The sequence below is a fragment of the Periophthalmus magnuspinnatus genome, chromosome 13 (assembly GCF_009829125.3).
Source record: "Periophthalmus magnuspinnatus isolate fPerMag1 chromosome 13, fPerMag1.2.pri, whole genome shotgun sequence".
Classification (NCBI taxonomy): domain Eukaryota; kingdom Metazoa; phylum Chordata; class Actinopteri; order Gobiiformes; family Gobiidae; genus Periophthalmus; species Periophthalmus magnuspinnatus.
This window is the reverse complement of record NC_047138.1, coordinates 15,797,166-15,820,481: the sequence shown is the minus strand read 5'-3', so window position 1 is coordinate 15,820,481 and position 23,316 is coordinate 15,797,166. Positions and strand designations below refer to the sequence as shown.

The 23,316-nt window shown below is 39.9% G+C and overlaps 2 protein-coding genes across 2 annotated transcripts in view; one reads left to right on the top strand and one right to left on the bottom strand.

Moving 5' to 3' along the window:
- The window catches only part of veph1 (ventricular zone expressed PH domain-containing 1), a 49,321-nt gene extending 27,126 nt beyond the window's left edge, over nt 1–22,195 (bottom strand). The window contains exons 1-10 of the mRNA XM_055226157.1: nt 22,058–22,195; nt 21,153–21,371; nt 19,370–19,544; nt 11,898–12,061; nt 10,632–10,841; nt 8,057–8,277; nt 7,076–7,270; nt 6,565–6,953; nt 4,749–4,888; nt 3,759–3,893 (exon numbers count right to left, since the gene is read on the bottom strand). Coding sequence (XP_055082132.1) covers nt 3,759–3,893; nt 4,749–4,888; nt 6,565–6,953; nt 7,076–7,270; nt 8,057–8,277; nt 10,632–10,841; nt 11,898–12,061; nt 19,370–19,544; nt 21,153–21,371; nt 22,058–22,195 — 1,986 coding nt within the window. The remainder of the gene's footprint in view (nt 1–3,758; nt 3,894–4,748; nt 4,889–6,564; nt 6,954–7,075; nt 7,271–8,056; nt 8,278–10,631; nt 10,842–11,897; nt 12,062–19,369; nt 19,545–21,152; nt 21,372–22,057) is intronic.
- On the top strand, nt 15,409–18,375 carry ptx3a (pentraxin 3, long a). Its single transcript, XM_033977518.2, has 4 exons — nt 15,409–15,643; nt 16,512–16,671; nt 16,752–17,146; nt 17,516–18,375. The coding sequence occupies exons 1-4, from the start codon at nt 15,502–15,504 to the stop codon at nt 18,163–18,165; spliced, it is 1,347 nt and encodes a 448-aa protein (XP_033833409.1). The 5' UTR covers nt 15,409–15,501; the 3' UTR covers nt 18,166–18,375.
- Nucleotides 22,196–23,316: the final 1,121 nt, after the last annotated feature.

The following is a 23,316-nucleotide window of genomic DNA, read 5'->3' as shown; positions in this document are numbered from 1 at the left end:
ACCCTAGGTCAGAGGTCGATGATCGACTTTGTTGTCGTGACCTCCAGCCATGTATCTTGGACACTCAGATGAAGAGAGGGGCAGAGCTGTCAACCGATCACCACCTGGTGATGAGTTGGATCTGCTGGCGGAGGGGGTCTTCAACTCGCACCTCCGGGAAAGCTTCTCCCAGATCCCGGGGGAGGCTGGGGACATGGCTTCCGAGTGGGCCATGTTCTCTGCCTCTATTGCCAGTGCGGTGCTTGTTGCAGCGGGAACCCCGGAACCCGGTGGTGGACACCGGAAGTAAGGGATGCCGTCAGGCTGAAGGAGTCCTATCAAGCCTTGTTGGCTCGTGGGACTCCTGAGGTAGCTGACGAGTACCGGAGGGGCAAGCATGCTCGTGCTGTCACAGTGGCAAAAACGCGGGGTTGGGAGGAGTTCGAGAAGGCCATGGAGGAGGACTATCGACAGCCTCAAAGAAATTCTGAGGCTAAAGCAGCCTCAGGAGGGGGAAGCAGTGCTCCACCAAAACAGTGCAGGCATCACCCTGACTGAAGTCACTGAGGTGGTCGCAAGGTCCTCGATGGCAAGGCCCCAGGGGTGAATGAGATCCGTCCCAAGTACCTCAAGTCTGTGGATGCTGTGAGGTTGTCTTGGCTGACACGTCTCTGCAACATCGCGTGGCGGTCGGGGATGGTACCTCTGGACTGGCAGACCGGGTTGGTGGTCCCTCTGTATAAGAAGGGTGATCAGCGGGTATGTTCCAATTACAGGGGAATCACACTCTTCAGCCTTCCTGGTAAGGTCTATTCCATGGTACTGGAGAGGAGAATCCGACCGATAGTCGAACCTCGGATTCAGGAGGAGCAGTGTGGTTTTCGTCCTGGTCGCAGAACACTGGACCAGCTCTACACTCTCCAGTGGGTGCTCAAGGGTTCATGGGAGTTCGCCCAACCAGTCCACATGTGCTTTGTGGATCTGGAGAAGGCATTCGATCATGTCCTTCGTGGTGTCTTTTGGGTGGTGCTCCGGGAGCATAGGCTCTTTGCTAAGGGCTGTCCGGTCCCTGTATGACCAGAGAAGGAGCTGTGTTCGCATTGCCGGTAGTACGTCATACCTGTTCCCAGTGTTCGCCAAGGCTGCCCTTTGTCAAAAGTTCTGTTCATTATAGTTATGGACAGAATTTCTAGGCTCAGTCAGGGGGTCTGGTTTGGGAACCACAGGATCTCATCGCTGCTGTTTGCGGATGATGTCCTGATGGCTTCTTTGAGCCAGGATCTGCAGCAGGCACTGGGGCGGTTTGTAGCCGAGTGTGAAGCAGCTGGGATCAAAATCAGCTCTTCCAAATCCAAGGCCATGATTCTCGATTGGAAAAAGGTGGCTTGCCCTTTTCGGGTGGGTGGAGAGGGTCTTGTTCACGAGTAAGGGAAGGATGGAGCGAGATTGACAGGCAGATCGGTGCAGCGTTCGCAGTGATGTGGTCGCTGTATCAGATCGTCGTGGTAAAGAAGGAGTCGAAAGGCAAAGCTCTCGATTTACCAGTCAAGCTATATTCCTACCCTCACCTGTGGTCATGAGCTCTGGGTAATGACCGAAAAAATAAATGTGTTATGTAACAGTTGATTATACATGTTAGTGTTCACTTGTTTGACCAATAGATGGCGCTGGAGTGTTTGTAATACCTGTAAGAAAATGTACTTGAATTGTTTTCTTTTATACATTTCATATTTAATTTCCCCTTCAGTTATAAGACCATAAAGGTGAAAATTTTTCATTTGGAACAATAATGTAAATGTTTATCATAAATCTAGTTTAAGGGAGCAAAAACTACTTCCTGTTTTTCAATTCAGCTTTTTACGCTAATGCGAAGTCTTACCTGACAGAGCACTATTTAAGAAACAATTGAAAAGTAAAATATAACGTTTTCGGTTTGTTTACTAGCAGGCCAAAGTGGTATGTATATTTTCCAAGTGTTCATGTGCAGTTTTGTGTGTATACGTAATATGAGCCAGAGCTTATGTTATATTTTATGTGTTTGTTAGTTCTACGGTGTGAACTGTGTAGTAAGACAACAGTAAATATCAGTGAAAAGAACTCTCGTGTCTCTCATGCTTGTCGACAAGCCTGCATATGTTACATTAGCATAGTTTTCTGATTATCTATTAATATCTTACGTAAACATACCAGACACATATTCAGTTTGTTGTCCATGTGTTACATTAGCATGCTGTACTGCCATTCAGCCTGTTGTTCTCTATTTTATTGTTATTTTTATAATTTGCCTTTAAAGATAAAATGTCTGTTCTTTGTCTCGGATTTTGTAAAATAAATTTCCCCAAAAAATGCGACTTATAGTCCAGTGCGACGTTTTTCTTCATTATTATGCATTTTTTCGCTGGTGCGACTTATACTCCGGAGCAACGTATAGTCCATAAAATATGGTAAGTGATATTAGAGCCTGGTAATAAAGACTTTTACAATTGTATTTTACATGATTTGTTAATTTGTTAGAAGATTTTGATAAACAGTATTTTCATGTTTACAGATCAAATACTTACAGCAATGTTGACCTATCAATAGTTTTTCATTTTATCTACAGATAAATGGTTACATAATCAGCCGCAAATTTTTGACTCAAATGCAATTTTGAGACTAGAAAAAAAATTTTTTTTCATTCTTTGTAATAAAAAGGCAAACAAATTATACCCTGGGAATTCAAAATGGTTTCTTATTTTTCGTTATGTGATGTTATGTCAATAAATCTTAAAAATGTATTTTGCTTTACTTCACGTTTGTCTACATTCTGGTGACACAACATTTGAATTAGAAACATTAGGCTCCATGCTGCTGTCCCCTGAATACCCAGTGTAAATGATTGCGTTATGTGGATGAATGAGGGCCTGCACTGAGGCTCCTTGTAGCTCCAGTGCACGTTCAGACCCAGACAAACTACAGCTGTATTTTCTTAGTGACTCTAATTATTTCCTAGAGACCACTTAGCTTGTCACATTACAGAGGGCCAGTGAGGGTAAACCTTCCCCACACGAAGAGAAGTGCAGAGACACAAACATTTATACACACATCAGGCATAAACAAGATGTCAGAAATTACATTGTTCTGCTCTTGTCCACAAGCTCAAAGCTGAATATGGTGGAGAAATACCGGTAGGTAAGATAATAATATAAACTTTGATCACCATAGACTCATTTTAAATTGGACTGCAACAACCAAGTCATGGCCAAAAATTCATATGGTTTTAAATGGCTGAAAGTTCTCACAAGTCAGTCAATATTTAAAAGTGCACTATGTAACTTTTTCAGTGAGGAGTCTGCCTCCATGGAGATGTTATTTCTTTGCCTTGAATATTCAACAGTATGGCATGAAATGTTCTCTAATTGGCATTTGGTCATTTACAGTTGGTTTTATTACTCAAATACATTAAAAACATAAGCCAAGTCACCTATCCACAGACCTGTCCTGTAAGTTGGCTTGGTGCCGTATGTCCAAGCGGGTGTCAGGCACTCCACCAGAAAAGTGACATTCGCCTTTAACATATGGATGTTGTCTTTTAAATGAATTGTGTTCAATCTCTACCAAAACTGTGTGCACAAACCACTAACCACTATACATTTTATTACATCAGTAATTTTGTATATAAATACGCCATTTCAAATAAAAAACGTCTTTACTGGGAAAGAAATGACGACAGCACCATCACTCCTGTTTCGCATTTACAATGAATACATGTGGTACTGGGAAGCACTCAGGGGATGTACCTTTCTATGCAGAGTGCTGTGTTGTGTCATAGCCAGGGTGAAGCTGTGAGCCCCTTTAAGTTTGGTCTTCTCCCAAAGAGCTGCAAGTCTCTGCACACACTCATGTTTGGAGCACAGAGGAGCATTCGACATACTCTGAAAAAAGAAGAAAAACAAAACAACTGAAAGTGTTTAACAATTACAATTCATTTGCCTTGGCTACACTGTGTAGACCCTCCTGGCTTAAGTGCACATGTAGGGAGGGCATACAATTTAATATCTTGTGTTCATGAAGATATTGTGAGACCGTAATAGCTAGCACTCTCGCCTCATAGCCAGAAAGTTCCAGGTTCGATTCCCATGCCACCTGGAACTTTCTGCGCAGAGTTTGTATGTGTCTCCCTTTCTTCTTGCAAGTTTCCCCATCAACCTAAAACATGCACAATGGGTAAATCTTGCAGCTGAGTCCTGGCCAAGCCTAAGTTAAGACTTGGAGATGGGTCCACTGCTCCTGATTTTCCCAGCTGCACTGATGGAAGGGTCAAATCCAAAAGACAAATTTACCCACGAGGAAGGCTAACAAGTATACCATTAACCTTAAAGTTGTTGTACCTGTTTTTTGTCTTAAAACGTGAAAAACATAACATTTTAAATAGTTTGCAGTGGTTCAGATTTACCTTATGCATTCCAAACATTCTAATTAGCCACCATGATGAGTTCACAAGTGCTTTTCACAACTCTCAGGCACCAGTGCAGAGTTTTGTTCTGACGGTAAAGATAGCAAAACACGCTAGCTAGCTAACATGCTGGGAAGCACTTCCTGATTATTGGACAATAACGCACTTTTTAATTAGACACAGACAGCACTCAGCAGACTTGAAGAGCTGCCAATATAATATATTTGTACTGGGGCAAAGACATTTTGCTGAAATACATGGGAAACAATTATTATAACATTGCTAATATTTGTATTTTTGTAATGTGTAACTACTAGGTTGCTGTCTGTGTCACCTGTAGATGTAGCAACATGATGTGTATCCACTGGTGCGGCTGTCGGCTTGTCAGGCTGAAGCAGGACTTGGTGTACAGACAGTAGTGACCTTTCAGAGGGCAGGAAAAGGACAACTTGGCAACACATCCTCGATTTGAATCTGTTGCACAAGGCAGAGAGTGAGTGTTAGATAGGCCAGGCTTGCATTACAAATCACCATCATATTCTGCTTTATCTATGACACTGTGTTTTCCCCCATGCACATATGGACTTGGGTAACCTTAGCCCTAACACACAGGGATTTTGTAGCATGCAAGGACACCAATGTCTCCCACAAACTCCAAACTGTCTGCCAAGCACACAAGTTTTTTTCCACATTAAAAATAATAAAATGATAATAATATTCATGTTTATATTTTATTGTTGTGTAAATATCTTTCAGCAGTTTTAATACAGATAAATCAATTTACTGGTGCACACAAATATCCCATAGTGAAGTAAATACTTTAAATACACATTTTTTCCTAATTTTCAGAAAAAAAAATGTTCAAAAGCTTTAGATTATCATAATAGTGCACTATCCTTTTAAATCTTAAGTGTCCTCATTAGAGTGACTTGAATGCTACAGCTTTTGACATCCACAAACGTGTGAGCTAACGCGTTCTTCTGCTCTGTTATTTGTAAACCCGTTCCCTCGACACCTCGCTGCACGCTCATGTAAGGGTCATCCAGCAGCTTGATGACATCATGGTGGTATCATGTGCTTGAGGTTGAATCACTGTGGGCCATAATTTAAAATATAACACCGAAGCTATAACTGAATTAATAAAGAAGACAGATAGGATTTTTATTATTATACTATATCCAAGTTGAACAAGCTACCAGAGGTTAGAGGAATTGTTTAAGTTTAAGTGGGACAGGCTCTCAGCTCAAATGAGTTGAGGTCAAAAGGCAGAACAATAACATCCTCCTTTGTTACTCAAATTCCCCTGGCCTCTCTGAGAGTTGTAATTGTTAATGTGGTGAGATAAATGAGCTTGTTAATTCACTGGGCGTGGCTCACTGTAGAGGGGCTTACACTATGAAAACAGATCAATCCCATCTGCACTATTTATATCTGCTGTAATGTGTTATGAAAGTGAAAGCTCTGCAGCCATGTGTAGAGACTTTTGTTCTACCCTACATCAGTCAATTTCAATTATTTAAAAACCCTCATCTCTCTAGCCATAGTCACAATGCAGTAAGTGGCATGCAATAGAGAGAAACTAATTGAAAATGTAAATAAGGCTCCACTCATTAAACTCTCATTTAAATAAATGAATCCCATTTATAAAGGAGGGAAATGAGAGATTATATAGTTTAAAAACACATAAAAGGTTTACATTTTAATTTGAACTATTGAACTTCTAGATAGGCAGATAAGTGTAACTCTAAAATATAAGTTTTTAATGACAATACCATATTGTGAATATAAACATCAATAGTCATCAAGGTACACTTTCTGAAAGCACTCTACCTGATGTTAAAAATGCTAAAAAACAGAACTAGTTCATTTTAAACACTTTGAAGCTGTCCAAAGTTGTTCTTCACTTGCATTGCATGCATTTCTAGCATCCTAAGTATTCACTGAAATGACTTTATAAGCTCACAACTTTCAGAGGCCAGAGTGGAGTTTTGCCATCATGGTAATGCTAACAGTGCACTTCCTGGTTCTCAGATGATAATGCACTTTATCATTAGATGCAGACAACATGCAGTGATCTTTTTTTTTACCATCAGAGCTGGGGCCAAATTTGACTCAACTACATATGTAATAATCAGGTACAGAAACTTCACCTTCAATGCTGCACTCCTCTGGGATGGGAATCCTCCTCATGGTGTCCTGGCAGAACTCCCTGATGAGATCCATGTTGTCTCTTAGATGAATGAACAGTCTATCTTTCTCTGGCTCATCTTTCGGAGCCTCATCCTCTGTGCTTTGTCCTGTCACAGCCTCACACATGTCTCTGCCTGTTGCCTCGGTTACCTTGGTCACCTCTGGAGACTGTAGGGAGTCCTGATTGCCGGGTGTGGATGTGTTCTCAGAGCTCAAAGTTGCTTCTGCTCCGGAGTCTGAACTTAACAAACAAACAGTGTCCAGGTGGAGCTCTGGGTCAGTGCTGTCCTCCCCCGTGTCGGAACTTATGGAGCGGGAACGCACAATATGGAGGGCAAGACTCTTTGATCTGTCAAATAACAAACAATATGATGAATGCATACATGGCTGCACATTGCTCAGATTGATTAATGAGAGGAATGTGGTCAAAATGGTCCAGTCTATCAGTGTGTAATACTAGTAGATATGGACCTGTTAAATCTCATCTCATGCCGCTCGTCTCGTAGTGCTTGGCTCAGGCTGTAGCGTCGCTGGGGCCCCGGAGTGTCTCCCCCCTCTGTGACCTCTGACCCCGGTTTTACACCAAAACCCTGGACATTCACCTCCAACTGCTGTCCTGGTCCTGGAGATGACCCACAAGGAAACGGCTGTCCTTCTTTGTTTACCCTGGAACAAGTGAGATGAGGCATTTCAAGTCTTTAAGCAAAACACTTTGGTTGCTCAAGTAATTACAATTTACCAATAGGATTGCTGTTTCTTTCTATTATTTATAATTTTCTACTATAATGTATAATTTGTATAGGTCTATTTTTAAGCCAGCATTTAAGGACTAGGACTAGATTACTATATTTCTTGGGTCCAAATCATAGACTATATAAAGAAGTGGATTAAGTGAGTGTGACATCACCCATAGCATTCGGTTCTAGTCAAATAAGGCTCATTGAGGCAAGCAGTTACAGGGGTGAATTTGGAGCCGGGTTTTATATTTGGAATTCCGAAGTCGCAACTCCATAAGCATTATAGCTTGGGTGGGTGCTTAGTAACACTGTCGATCAAACCTGTTGCTAACGCTAGCGGGAGCAACCAGGAGCACCCTTGGGGAAAGAAGACGTCTATTTTGTCTGTTAATAGTGTTTGTATCTTGATTTATGGACAACAGTGAAATAGAGCAAATTAATATGAACCTTTTAAGACCAAAATGACAAGGCTGACTGCAGCAGTGACAGAGAGGGGTGACATTTTTCAGTGTAAAATGAATTGCCAGAAGTGTGTCCTTGCTCCCCTTCTATTTGAAACATGGTGGCTAGCGTGTTAGTCGTCCATTTATGTATACAGTCTATGGTCTAAATGTATGCATTCCCTGATTGCAGAATGGCCCTTGGGTTCAGTGGCATCTATTGAATTGATGGACTGAACACACAGCAGAACTAATGTCATTAGACAAGCTCTGACCTGCAGTGTAATGCAGTACTGTCCTCCAGCCGCTTCCCCAGCACCCGGGCCATGGCAGTGAAGGAGTTGCTCATCCTGTAGATGTCTTTGCCACAGCCTCCCAGCAGCAGGGGGTAGCGGTCACTCAAAGCTCTGATCTCCTGCAGCACAGTATGGTGAAAACTGTGCTCCAGGCTCCCCAGGAGGGACACCAGGAAGACCAATGAGCTGTGGGCCTGGGACTACACATAGGAGGAATGCAGCTCCTGGTTACTTTACTATTATTAATTCATTTCTCAAGTTTTGGTGTTTCATTGTATTTTATCAACTGTAAATGACATATTTTTGCAGATGTTAAAGTACTTTTGTATAAATTTGGGTTGTGAATCACATGAGTCACAAAAATACAGTTACAATGCAATTAGTCTTTAGCAAAACAGGAAAAAAGAGTAGTGTGAGATATTGCTGTAATCAGTCTAACGATAAACAATAATATTAAAATCAGACCATAAAAATAATTATTCCCAAAAAAGTATTCTAAATGTACAATATTGTTAAATATTGGAGCTGGATAAATCAACACCAGAATGCAACGCTTAAGGAGTTAGTTTGTGTAATTTTAGTTCATAATTCAAACCTCTACAGCTCAAATCTCATATTGCATATATGGTATTGCATATTACCAGACATGTCCCACTACTACAAAGAAAAATACCACAAATATTGACACAAAAAATAATTAATGTTCCATTTATAATATATTGAACAATAGCTTAGCTTTTTTTTTTTTTTTTAACTAAAGCATACCGCCCATGAAATAATTTGAATAACTTCAGAAAAATGAAAGTGAACAAATAATAAAAAAAAAAACTCTCCTTTGTTAAGCAGAAAATAAAGCAATGTAATGCCAAGAAGCTATTAGAGTAAAAAAGAACAGCTTCTCTGTTGATTTGAGATCTTGGACTGGCTATGTTTTGGGAGCAAAGATGTGTGTGGATGATGAATGGGGGAAAGAGGGGAAAAGAAACGTGTGGAGAGCTCAGACAGAAGGAGACAAGAATGTGGTAGTTTGGACATGTTTCAGTCTGCTACTTTAGCGTGAATGATACCACAACTGTAAACATTCAAATATACTTTCACAAGCCAGAGATATATTTGGGAGTTTTGCACTTTAACTGATTATCAAGTGAGATTATGGTTTATTTATGTATCTTCTCTGCTGTACACTGGACTTTTACTGAGAGACAATATGGGTATTGAATTAAGTGCTATATTTTGGAACAGATAATTTCAGATAAAAATTTTAATTAAAAATTTAATGGCATTCCAGGCAAAGCAATAACATCTTTGTGGTGAAGGTGGCGGACATCCCATCAGAAAAGTTACAAATTGGAACTTTAATGTCAGAAGACATCAAAAACATTTGCCCCATAAATATGAAATATTTGCTTATTAAAATTGCAAAAAGAGAATTCAGTTCTCAACTGGCCAACATTTTTGGAGTGAATACGTAGTACAATGCCTTATATCTGTCTGAAGGTAGGAGCTAACTACATTGAAACTAACACACAGTTGTTTACATCTGTTATTAAAATTTTAATATATTAGCCTCGTGTCTATACCCATGTGGTCAATCTTAACCAAGATACTGGTTGGTATTGTGACTTGAAAAACTATACAGATTAATTCCCTTAAGGGGTAAATGCAGTTGTGTAATCATATTAAAATCGAGTAAGTGGGAAAATGGAACAAATTCTAAGCCAGAGGAGGCACTCTGTGCTGCCATCGCCAGGAGGCCTCGTGGAGGCATTTCCCAGAAAACAGCAACTTATTTTCTAAAATGGTTCCAATGTGAGGAAAGGCAGGACACAACTGTGTGTGCATGTGTGAGCATGTGCACGAGTGGGCAAATGCAATCGTTGGCAACTTTTTTGACAAGAAGATTGAGGGGAAGGAGCTTTTGAGGATGTTAAAATAATCCAAAGCATTATTAGTGTTGATGGTACTCCTGATAAATTAGGCATGTCTATTTGGCCCCCTACTCTTAATGCAGTTCATTGTTAAGAATTTTTCTTTTTCTTTAAATGTCATTGGAGTGTTCTTGTAGAGCCTAGAGTAAGACGCAACCATAATAAGTGTATGATACTGCCATATCCACCCACTGGGGTCACTGCAGCCTTAGGGTCCTATGACAGCATACGTTTGTTAGGTTGCCATGTAACTAATAAGAAGCAGATAATCACTCAAAGATGGTAAATTATAATAATGGTGGTGGTGGTGGTGATTTGACCTTTCACCCAGACTGAGTGAGGTTCTATAGATTCACAAAACAACATTTTCATCAGTGAGCTGGACTGATTCTACAGCTGTATACATGCAGCTACATGAGTGAGTTTGAGTGAGTCATGAGTTTTCTGTAAATGTACTTAGCTAATTAAAGCGTGCTCAGTCTCTCATCAATACTAACTACTCAGATTGAAGTACTTTTATAAACTGACTTGCGGTAGAGTTGCATAACACAGAAAAAAAAACATCATTACACTGAGTCAATCTTTCTGGTTGTGTATAGAAACTGAATTACTTTGTGTGTATGTACCTCATTAATAATGCCCACAGCACCATACATTTTGGAAATGTGCCCCAAAAAATTTGGGCACTGATGAGCCATGACCCGTAGTGCAGGCAGAAAGCTGACCAATGACGAGGGACTGGCCTGAGAAACATCCACCAGTGTTCCCAAAAGAGCCTCTGCTAGAGATTGGTCCAGAAGGTAACTGACCAGAGCAGGGACATGGGGGCTCAGCATCTGAAAAACAAATCAGGTCAAAATATGACACTTATATCGACTTAAAGACAGCACAATGCCACCGCTATTATAAGGATTTATTTAATACGTTTTATACTTACAAGGAAAAATATGTGAAATGTACATTAAGTGTGTTCATTCATCTGCTTAAATAAATGGATACACAGGACTGAGAGAGAGATGCATGTAGGGTTGTTCATGGGTTACACAATGAAACGGAAATAACTCACATGTCCTCACATATACTTGTGTTAAGCTGGAATGACAGAGATGTTCCGCTAAGTCAAAGTGGACAGATTTGCAGTCATGAAGCTGCTGGGGGTGATCATCTGAACTACTCCAGATGGCTGGCTGTGTTTCTCCAAAACTAAAAGTATTTTATTCAGCATTGGAGATTTTCATATTACATAGTACTTTCCCATTTATGAAAGACAGGATTTTCTATACTCAACTCTTATGGGAAACTACTTGGTTGCTAATACCATTGCGTAAACTTGTCATTTTGTAGAACACAATGTTTTGCATTATACACATGAATAATCAGTTATTTTCAGATACATGTCCTGTAGTTGTCATGTGGAAATATTCTTTTATTAAACATGTTGGTGTGTTATTGTGTTTACATTAAAAAGGGGGTATTTTACTTCATTGGGGTATTAACTGCTTTTTAGATCGCTATGTTACCTTTTATTGTTTTGAAAATGCTATATTCACCAAAAAACAACATATTAACATGTTTAATAATGAAACTACTGCACATCATATCAGGTTTGTCAAGTTGCAGTTTTGCATTGTGTTTTTATATATTTATGGAGGATTGTCACGTGCGAGCATGGAGGATGTAGGCTTGTGGGTTGAGCATTACATAGAATCTTTAAGGAGGGTTCAAATTGGGCCTGGGAGAGATCACAAAGGCATGTTTTTGATGAGGGAGCAATGGCATAACATGGTACAAAAATCGATTTTGCATAATACCCTCTTTAACTAACAGGAATGGTCTTAAAACACAGTTTTTTTTATACTGGCATTGGTTTTAAAAACAAAAACAAAGCTCACTAGTGGGTGCTGCTCTGCCACCATTTGAATGAGCCTCAGCAGATGCTGCTGCTCTGGTGGCTGGAGCCTTGGCATCATGTCCGTCAGGTTGCCCAGGTGACGGTGCAGGACATCTGGTTGTCTGGGGTAGATCGATGGCAGGACCCGCAGTAGCATGTGGTTACCTGCCAGGGAAGAGTTAATTAGTGCAGCAGAGTTTTCATTCAAAGTACAAATGGGAATCTGAAACACACATGTTCCCTGGAGTGAGATAACTGAAACACAAGCCAGAAAAATCAAGCTGTAATATGACAATGATACCATGAGGATAAATAAACGCCTTTATAAAACAACAACAAAAGCTGCTGAATTACCTAAGGCAGCTGACTCATGTACAAACAACTCTGAAGGATTCCCTCTGCACAACTTTGGCTCATGACATTTCAAAGTAAATACCTTGGGTCACAAAAACAGATGACAATCCAACCAAGCATTCTTGACAATGAGTGGTAAGTGGTAACTCTGTAAGCCAACAGGGCACAAAGTTACACATTTACAATTTAACTAAAATGTAAAGTAATACTGGAAGTGTTTATTTGTTTTAATGTAGCTCTGGCCCATGAATAACAGCAAAGTTTTGTTTCTTCTTCTATTCTAGGGTTGGGACGATATTATGGTCTGACCTTAACAACATGCATGTTTCTTTTGAAGCTCTGACTTCTCCCTGGGTTATCAGCAGGATTTGAATCACCGCCTGGTACTTCAGTGCAGAAAACACAAATAACTGTCTTAATTCAAGGGGAGTACACACAGCTCAGAGTAGCATTGTCAAGAGATTATAATGCCCATATGAATGATTACAATTTTGACGATAATACTATAATAATTGTGTCTACTGTAGTAATTTCCTCTAGTTGTAAACCAGTGAGTTATGTGCACCTTTGGTATGTAGCTATAGTGTTGAAAATCATCAGGATGGTGCACCTATAGAAATATGCCTTGTTGCTAGGTTTTCAATGTGCATTTTTGTGTTATGCTATACCATGATGTGCTAAATTATGGCAGAAACATTCATACAGTCCGACAGAAGTGGTAAAGAGGTGTAGAAGGGAAGCTGGTAATAACAAGTACATGTGCCCTGTACGTTTTAAAGATTTGTTATGGAATGTTAAAGGCTAGAGGACACAAGGTCTGTACAGGAGCTGGGGAAAATTTATAGAGCTAACCTTTCCGTGCACAGTCAGGTGAACATGTGCAGAAAGTAATGTTTGTTCTCTATGGCTTGACTTGTCTTGTTTCTGAAAATTATAATGTTATTTACAGAAGGCAACAAAAACACCCACAAAAATGTACAGCCAACAAAAACTAACACTGTATGTATGAACTGAAATTCAATACTTCTCATGTGTTCAAAGTTTGCGATGCTGTAAAATGTGGACACGAATATTATGCAAGAAGTGTTCTTGTGAAGATGCAGAGCTCAGCAAAAGCTGTGTTTTATAGGGGATGTTTAAACTAAAACATGGTTTCCATAGCAAGTTCCAACTGTGGTTTAATGTACATTTGTCCCACGAGTCGTTCATCAAGCAGCTCAGCTAACCTCAGGTGGGCAGAGGTGCAAAGACTGTTAAATCTAAACACTGGGCAAACCACTCCCAGAAAGCACACCTCCTCAGGATTCTGTGCATTTTGTGTCAAGGGGAACCCCCTGTACTTCTATAAACATAATGCAAATATTCCAGATGGACACTGTCCAGTTTAACAATGATACTGATAACAGAAACACATGTTACATGAGCATATTTTATTTCTATATCATAAAGTATCAGCCCTAAATGTGTAAGGGCCGGCCAGATGTATTTGAATGGGATCATGCTGTACACAGAGACACAAGCCAAGTTCTACAAAGCTCCAACCATTCTCCCCTTTCACCTAAATAACTTCTACATCATTCATCTCAATGTGTCTATAACAAATTTATGGATGAAACTAATTCATAACTGTTTGTTCTTATCTTTTAAAAAAAGGACATTGTTAAGTTGATGGCTATCAATGGATTTCCTGTGCCAGAACTACAATAAGAATGTGGCCAAGTGGTTACCACCTGGACAAATATAATATGTTATTGTGATTTTTGGGATTCTCCTGTGGCGATTTAAAAGATCCATTATTAATTTGAGACGATGGTTGTCTCATATTCCACTGCGCGAGCAAACTTCAGAAGGAAAAATTTGGGTAAACTCATAACAGGATAACGAGAGGTATAATGTTCCCATCACCCTTTCCAGCTAAATTTGGTTTGTGTTTTCTCAGCTCAGTTGCTAGAATATTCAACCACTGAGCCATAGGTCCTGTCGCTGTACACTTGTGTATGAATGTGAATGGATGAACATTTTATGTGCCTTGAAAGTGGAAAAGTGCTATATAAAAACATGTACCATTTTCTAATATTTCAGACCCGGGAACAACAAAGACTGGTAATTATTTAACCATGTAAATCAAGACTACATTAAGATTATAACAGTCCTCAGAACACAAACCCTAACTCACCTGGAGAACCTCACACATCTCTGCATGGGACTAAAATCTGAAAAAAAAGGTTTGTGTTCACCGCCCCTCCCCCACACATGTGTGATATGCAGGAGCTGCTGTGGACTTAGATTACGACATCAGCTACCTCCAACGACGCATTACTCACTGGCTCACTCACAGCTCAAGCCTGTGTATACTTCTGCCTGTGAGGGCCAAGTGTTTGCACAAGGAGAGAAATTCAAAAATACTTTCTCAATTTCCTGTAAATTTCAGATGAAGATTACTTAATTTCTTATATGAGTGCAGTTGAGAACAATTCAGGTCAAACGTGTTTGCATTGCATTGGAAATTTCATGATGGAGTTCAGAAGAATTCCTTAACCATCACCATTTTGGGCACATTTATACAAACAACTCAAACAAATCACAACTGATCCCACTTTGCCTAGTCACACTCTTTTCATAATGAGCCAAAAATCAGTTGGTAGAGTGTCTGTTCACTGATACGAAAGTTCAACTCCTGATCTCAACATACATCAACATCATTGGTCTGAACCACTGACCCACAGGTTGACAGTGCAATTCCAGCTCCCACAGATGAATAGGCAAGACACTTAACCCACCTCACCCCCAGTCTATGTATCATCGGTGTATGAATGTGGCTGTGAATTGATGTAAAGTGCCTTGAAGGTGGAAAAGCGCTATATAAAAATTTGACAGGAAAAATGCAAAAGGACAGGTTTGGTGAATCAAATCAGTATAAACGATAATTTGTTAAAACTGTACAGCACTGACTGGTGCTGTACACTGTTTCATATAAAGACCCACTATTGAAGGCTCTGACATGTATGTGTTGATCACGTGCAGTACATCACTGCACAGTAAACAGGACTCGAGCATCCCCTCTGTACTGTTGGGCTACTCTACATAGCTGGGCTTCCTGCCAAGGATTGCTCAGCATTTAATGGGAGGAAAGGAAGAGGGAGGGGAGTGATTAAGAGGAGGGCCGAGTCCTGGGTTAGGGGGCGAACTGTTGAAAAGAGAGTGAAGAACGCCTCTCACTCTGTTCAACTCACACACACAAGAGAAGCATCATGTCCCACTGCAGACTGGCCCGTGCACTGCACGTGCTCTCACTGTGCCTGTGTGTAGCACTGGCCATCTATGAAGATGATATAGAGGTCAACTATGCGGATCCTTTCTACAATGTAATCACAGAAGCAGAGACAACAGAATGTAAGTATATGAATATATCAATATGAATACTGTTACTGTAAACTATGTGCATGTTTTAATAGTATAGAGAGAAGAAACATGTGGTATTAGTTTGTGACACAGGTGCTTCTATCAGCAGTGTAAATGTAGCGAAACTGAGTCTGATGGATCAAACTATACCTAAAAATACTTAATTATTTGCTATTGATTTATGATTTATTCTGGAAAACAGCATAAAGTTTGCCAACACTACAGAAATAAGACAACTGCTACCAGCTGTGAACAATATCAGAAGCATAGAGCGTCCTGAAACTGCTGCATATGTAGTGAAATAAGTACAAAGAGCAGTGTGGTGTGATCAGGCAGGAAACATAAAAGGAAGAATGTTATCTTAGAACAAGAAAAGTAATTTTCATGTTCCAAACGAAGGAGTTAGGTTTAGGAGGTCATGTCGATTTTGTCATTTGTTACAAGCTCAAGTGTTTGAATGTTCTAATTAAATATGTTTATATGTTTTAAGGTTCAGCACACAGGATGCATGAAGCCTTAATTAATTTAAACCTTATAGACAGGCAGGCAAAATAAACCCAGCGGGCCTCTGTACCTTCAGAATATGTTTGGTAACAGAGTTTAAGAGGCTCAGATGGTAATAAGAACAGTGTGTGACAAAGATATTCACTCCTAGGCTGTTCTACCTCCCACCTTGTCTTAGAGCTTCTTCATGATGTTTTAGTCAAACAGGCAAATCCCCTCCTCCTAAACACAAACACACAGAGCTTCCTCTTCCCCTTTCCTCTTCAGCACATCACTGAACTCATTCTCTTTTACAATATTATTTTCTCTGGTTTATGCTCACAGTAGACACTGATACATCTTTGTGTGTCTACAGCCACACCAAGCACAGTACCCTGCAGTGTACCCGACCTGAGCAAATGGGACAAGATGTTTTCAATGCTGGAGAACAGTCAAATGAGAGAGAACATGCTGCTCCAGTATGCCGATGACATCATTAAGGTGGAAATGGACTCTCTACGGCAGGAGATGCTCAGGTCAGTTGACAACAAAATTGTGTTTGAAGATTTAAGATACTGGTAGTTGCTTCAAGATTGTTCTTTGTTCCACTGAATAGATTTGTAGCTCAGTATGGTGGTTCTTGTGGTGCAGCAGTGGAGGCAGCTGGTACAAAAGTGTCCCTTCAGCTGGACAACCATTTTAAAGGCATGCTGGACCGTCTCAAACCACATGAAGATACTAATGTGAAATCTGAAAACCTCCAGCTGGAGCGAGTCCTACAGCAGCTCCTCTCCACAGCTCAGTCTCAAACAGCTCGCCTGTTGAAGCTGGAGAGCAGCTGCTTCAGTGGGCCACATTCAAAGATGGGATTGCAGCATTCAAACCAGCACCAGGAGCAAGAGGTCGCTTCCCAAGAGGGACATCTCGAAGCAACACTTGGAGCATTACAGCAGTCAAGGACAGATCTGGAAGAGGTGCTGTCATCACTGAAGCAAAGATACTTACCTGGAGGCAAGATATACATCTTCTCACTTTTGCTTCCTTTCAACAATCTGTGTCTTTACCTCCACAACGTGGCTTCCAAAAAAAACCTTCGCTTACATTCATTATCTCTGTCTATTTGACATACGTAGGTCACATGTGTGATAACAAATGATACCCCCTGTATCTTTGTCCAGGTGTCTCAACTTGGTCAAATAGCAATATATTCTAACCAGAGATGATGGTCTGAGTAGTGACAAAGCACAAGTGTAGAGCAACTCTTAGCACACACGGCTGTGGAGTAGCACATTTTTCTTCTAGTATCATTTATATTTCCATTACTTCAATACAAAAGCTTTTAATATTCATTGTATTAAAATAAATGCATGTGTTTTGTAGGTTGTGACATGGCACTTCTCTTTCCCATGCGCTCACGGCGTATCTACACTTCAGTTATACCAGAGATTCCACTATCACTCTCCTCCTTCACTGCCTGTCTTTGGGTGAAGCCAAATGCCGTCTCCAACAAAACAGTGCTGTTATCATATGGAAATCGACGGAACCCATATGAGATTGAGCTGCTGCTCAGCCATGACGCGGCCCAGCTCACTGTGGGGGGAGAGGCTCATCTGGTGGAGGCCAGTGGAGTGCTGAAGCCAGGAGGAACCTCCCAGTGGATCCACTTGTGTGGAGCTTGGTCCTCTGAGCAGGGCAAAGCCAGCCTCTGGGTGAATGGTCAAAGGGCGGTGGTTATACCTGGAGTGGCTGAAGGACATGTCATACCTCAAGGAGGTTCGCTGCAGTTGGGACAGGAGAGGAATGGCTGCTGTGGTGGACGTGGGGTGCCTGGTTTTGAAGAGGGCTTTGACCATAAGCTTGCTTTTGCGGGGAAGATGACTGGAGTGAATATATGGGACAGGGTGCTGTCAGAAGAAGAGATTACTCAGCTTGGTCAACTGGACAACCAAAGCTGTGGCCACAGGGGCAATGTGGTGGCATGGGGTGTTAGTGAGATGGTGCCACATGGTGGAGCTCAGTTCATCCACTAACAGACTCATGTGCAAACACAACAATTACAATCAATGTGACTCCTGCAACATCACGATAAGCTGCCACGTTAAGAGTGAAGACAATATATCACTATAAACTACATTAAGAAAGGTGTATGCAACACTTTTACAATGAACAATATGCTGCAAAGCTTCTGTAAATGGCATGTGCTGTTCAGAGGAAACTAAAACTGTGAGAGACTGCTAATAGTAACCACTAATGGGACTAAGCCCCAAACAAACTCAACTCTACAATGATGCTGGTTTAGAAGAGAAACGTTTACCAAAGATTTAATTCACTGACACAAAAAGATGTGCTTATACAAAAGGGATTTAAAGGAGCAGGACAATGAGAGGCAAGCCATAATATCTCTAAACATTGTGAAACATAATGAGGCAAAGCATTAATGGTCTTTTATCTTGTATTATATTCCTAATTTTAGGGGTAGTCTCATTTGTATTGTTTGAAGATTTTCTTCAGTTGGTATTAAACACACGTAGATGGTGACAGTGAAGTACTTGTGGTATTATTGTAAATAACATTGTGATAGATCACTGCTGTATTGAATACGCCTCCATTTAACCATTGCTGACTAGTAAGACCAAACTAATAACTATAAAGATGGCTTCTCTGTATTCATTTAATTAAAGCTGTTTGTTTTTCTTTTTTTAAGTTAATCTCAAATGTTTGTGTTTTTTGGTTTAACTGTTAAGTTGTCAGAGAGAATTAAAAAAACTGAGGTCAATGTTTACAACCTAAATAACTTTCTTGTAATATATATTGTAAATATGTTAAGCTTCTGTTTAATGTTAAAAATGAATGTATGTTGTACATAATTAAAACAGTTACCGTTATGCTTGCTTTATAGTATAAAATCTTCATTTTTGTTGTAAAGCACTTCTATTACAGTCACACATTTCAAATAAAGGGACTAAAACTCCAATAACTGTTCACTGCCATCATTGTTAATATTAATACATCATTGGAAATATCCAAATGAGAAAATTTTGTCAATTAGTGCATAAAAGCCATGTTCACTTTTGTAATACTGTATTTATATTAAATTAATTCCTGAGCTTTACAGAACTGCAATATATTATTTCAAGATGCAGTGTTTTTATGTCTGTATGTTTATGTCATCTCTAAGCAAAGTTCCTTACAGGAGACAAAGGTATAAAGCCCAAAGTGCAGTAAATGTATTACCTCCCAGCACACTGAGGGTGATGGCCTCTGCATGGTCCGACAGGAGATCTGCTTTGGCGATGGCGGCTAGAGAGAGGTAACTGGACATGTTCCGGCTCAGCTCCTTGTTCCCTCTCTGGAGGAAGCGCACTGCCACAGGGACTGCTAAAGCCATCACCGAGGGGCAGCTGTAGTTCTGTGCACACACATGTATCATAGGAGATGATGATAGGGTACTTCATATGCCCTCTGTTTCAGACTTTTAAACCTATAATCAGTCATCACACAGCTCTCATGAGCAGGTCCAACAAGCAGACAGAAGTAAAAAAAAAAAAAACAACTGTTGGGCTTTAGCACCCCCAAAAGGACAATTTGATTTTTTTTTAAATATATATAGCAAATCCCTTTCCAATTTTTTTATGATGTCCACTGAATTTAAAATGGATAAAATTTAGAACAGAAAATAAATTATTACAATCTAGCCTGCATGTTAATTACAAGAATGCAGTTACATTCCTGGAACATACTATGATGCTGTACCAATATTCTGACACTAGATGGTAGTGCAGAATGATGGTAATATCTAAGCTCTCTTGAAATGTGTTTCTCAGTCCCATCTCTCACTCTTGTATTGAAGGCAAGGCAAGTTTATTTGTACAGCACAATTTGTACACAAAGTAATTTAAAGTGCTTTACAGAATAATTAAAATCACACAAATCAAAACATAAATAATCACAAATAATCATCATAAAATTAACATTAAAACAGAAGAGTGCAGAATAAAAACCTTTCAGTCATATGCAGTTAAACACAACTATTTTGAGCCTGGACATTGTCAAAGTAGTGACCTGTGTCACATATTCCATAAGATTGTTCCAGGTTTTAAAACACTGATTCCCCATGTCTAAAACCTAATTGGAAAACATCAAATGAGTTGTTCATTTGGAGAAAGTTAATAAGCAAAGTCCTCAAAAAAGTGTCAAGTTCGACTTTGCCTAAAAACTGCAGATTCGAGATTGGTCCGTGATTGTTCAATATTGTGGCATCAAGACTGCTCTTCTTTAGGAGAGGCTTGATAAACGCAATTTTCAAAGCTCTTGGGAATGTTTCAGATTGAAGTGACATGTTAACTATGCAAACGAGTTGTGACAGCAAAGTATTGAGCACAGACTTTAGAAATTTAGTAGGTAACACATCGAGGCAGCATAGATGAACTCTGGTTCTGATTGGTGACGATCTCTTGGATAGTTTACAGGTGCAAAGTAAGTCAACTCTAAGTGTCTTGAACCATGATTAACAACTGTCTGGCTTAGTCATACAATTTCTTCCACCAGGTTCTCATCCAACAATGTCCCTGATTGGACAAAAAGTAATGTCTATGGCTGTTGCTTCAAAATGGTTCTTCTGGTGGTCCGATCCAACAAAATGCCTTTCTTAATGCATAGATGATTAGGTTTAAGGTTGGCATCAGAGCCCATATATAATACCATCAAATGCTACGCTTAGCAGATTCATGCCAAAAAGTCACTTTCATTTGAGTGTATCTGAGTACCATTATTTAAGCACATGCTTTTTCACGAGGATCAGCTATTAGAGGTATTAAACACATTTTTAGTTCTTCGTAAAAAGCAAAAAGCATGCTTCTGCCTTTTAGCAGTGAAACTCTTATGGGAAAAATGAGAGGAGATTCACATTTACATTTGAAAGACCTCTGGCTGAGTTATGCAAAATCTCACTTTGCATGTCGTTGATGTATTATTCAGAATGCTTGGTCCTGCTTCTGTAAGTATACTCTTGTCATACCTGCAGGATACAGCTGGTGATGTCCGAAGCGATCTTAGCATGAGGTGTGTCCTCTGTGCTTTCCCGCTGTGGAGTGAGGTTATGCTCCAGACAGGACTCCCACAGGGCCACCAGAGCAGTACTGTGTCTCTCTATGGAGCCTGTCTCTCTTATCGCGGTGGTGATGCGGGTGATACAGATCTCCACCACGGCCTGGTCATTGTCGCTGGTCAAATAATCCTGTCAGAAAAGGTGAACAACTGTTATGGACTGGTAGCAAAATCTGAAAAAGGCTCTATGTTCATCCAGGTTGGGATAGAATCTTAGCAGGTGGCATCTATATTTTTATGCACAAATACCATACAGCGAATCTGAGAGTAGTGACGCAACCAAATGGCTATCCTAAACTAATGTATTTTCAGAACTGCTACATATTTATTTCATGTGACGAGATCATGCACAAGCTCTATTGTCAAAAGTATCAAAAAACAGATATTAATCGATACTAAGACTAGTATCAAAATTGTATACTCATTTGAGCAAGTATTGACACAAAAAAGTCACATTCACAGGAAAGAAATGAACCTGAATATCTCTAGAATGATCTTGAGCCATATCAGAACAAGTATAAGAGCACATAGACTAGTAAATGCCCATGGACCACTATGGAACCTATCTGGACAACTGAGGGATTACACAGATATAAGGCAACATATAAAACAAAACATATAAAAGAAAGTACTATGAAATTTAGTGCATATTATCCTGATGGAGAAAATATTTTTAATATAATAATAGCATTTTGTGGTGTTCTTCAAGATATTTTTGATCATTAAAACACCTGTAATTGAACAATTGGTTGTTGTTATTACAGAGGAATCATTTGCAGTACCAAAACAAGAGTGAAATGTGAGATAGAAACTGACAGCAGAGCAAGAGATGGCTTTAATTTGGTCCAGAGCTTGAGACAGACAATCCTCGATGTCCACGTCCTCCAAAGAGAAGAGGTCCCCTGCTCTGGACAGGTCCCTCTGGCCCAGCACCAGGCTGAACAACTGGTGCATCCTCAGTCCCCCTCACTGTGGCTGCATATGCCTGGTGTGGACAACAAAGCACATTTATGGTCATCATGCCACAGCACTGGACGGAAAACATATATTCAGCTATCATATCTAGGCTGTGTTAATATGTGTATCTCTTTGAAAGACTAGAATCCTTTCACACTGAGGCATCCAGGGATGACCAATCCTTTCTATTGCTGTATTGATGTTTACATTGATTTGTTGTGTTGGTTTACTTACATCTTCTCTCTGTCATAGGCCTGTATGAAAAGCCCAGGAGGACAGGGCATTTTCTTGGGTTCACTCCACTATAAGGGAAAAATTCAGAAACAGCCTATTGGTGAAAGACATTTGAAACAGAAATACCAAAATTGAGCACAGCAGAAGTAGGTTCATATGTGATAAGCACAGAAAGACAAAAAGGAGGGAGGGTATTGCCAGATTTTAAAATGGTCATAATGAAAAAAGTAAAAATAAAAACATAGTAAGATTCCATTTTGATTCCATTTTCTGTGCTTTGCCCAGTGCATAGTATCCTTAATGTATTATGAATGGGGATAGTGTTGTGCAAATTCAGATGTTAACCATTCACCTGCCATTATCGCTTTTCCTGTGAACCTTATTTAAACATTAAAACATTAACGCTTTGAGAACCACTGAAGTCAGACAGGGGATTGTACATAGACAGACAGAAAAGAAAAACAGAAAATTTTTGTTTTAATAAAATAATAATAATAAGACACACCTGAGCCTGTGTTCCCTTAGATCAGTTTGGCATTGGTTTCTCTCCATTACCTCCTACCATCAGCCATCTTCTCAAAGAACAACAGTAGTAGTAGTAGTAGTAGTAGTAGTAGTAGTGGTGTAACCTGCTATCTCCTGTGCCAGGCTGCAGGCCCATTACCAGGACACTGAGCTGGAATTCTTTTACTTATGAGGCTCAGACAATGAAACAACCATAAAAACAGAGCTAAAAGAAAGGCCACACACAGCTCCAATGCACTAAACACTATCCTGTGCTGCAAACGTTATGCTTGAATTAATTTAAGTTCAACCATGCTATCACGTTCCATAAATGAGTAATCCTCCATTTTTGTGTTTCAACATTCTGATGTAATGTTATG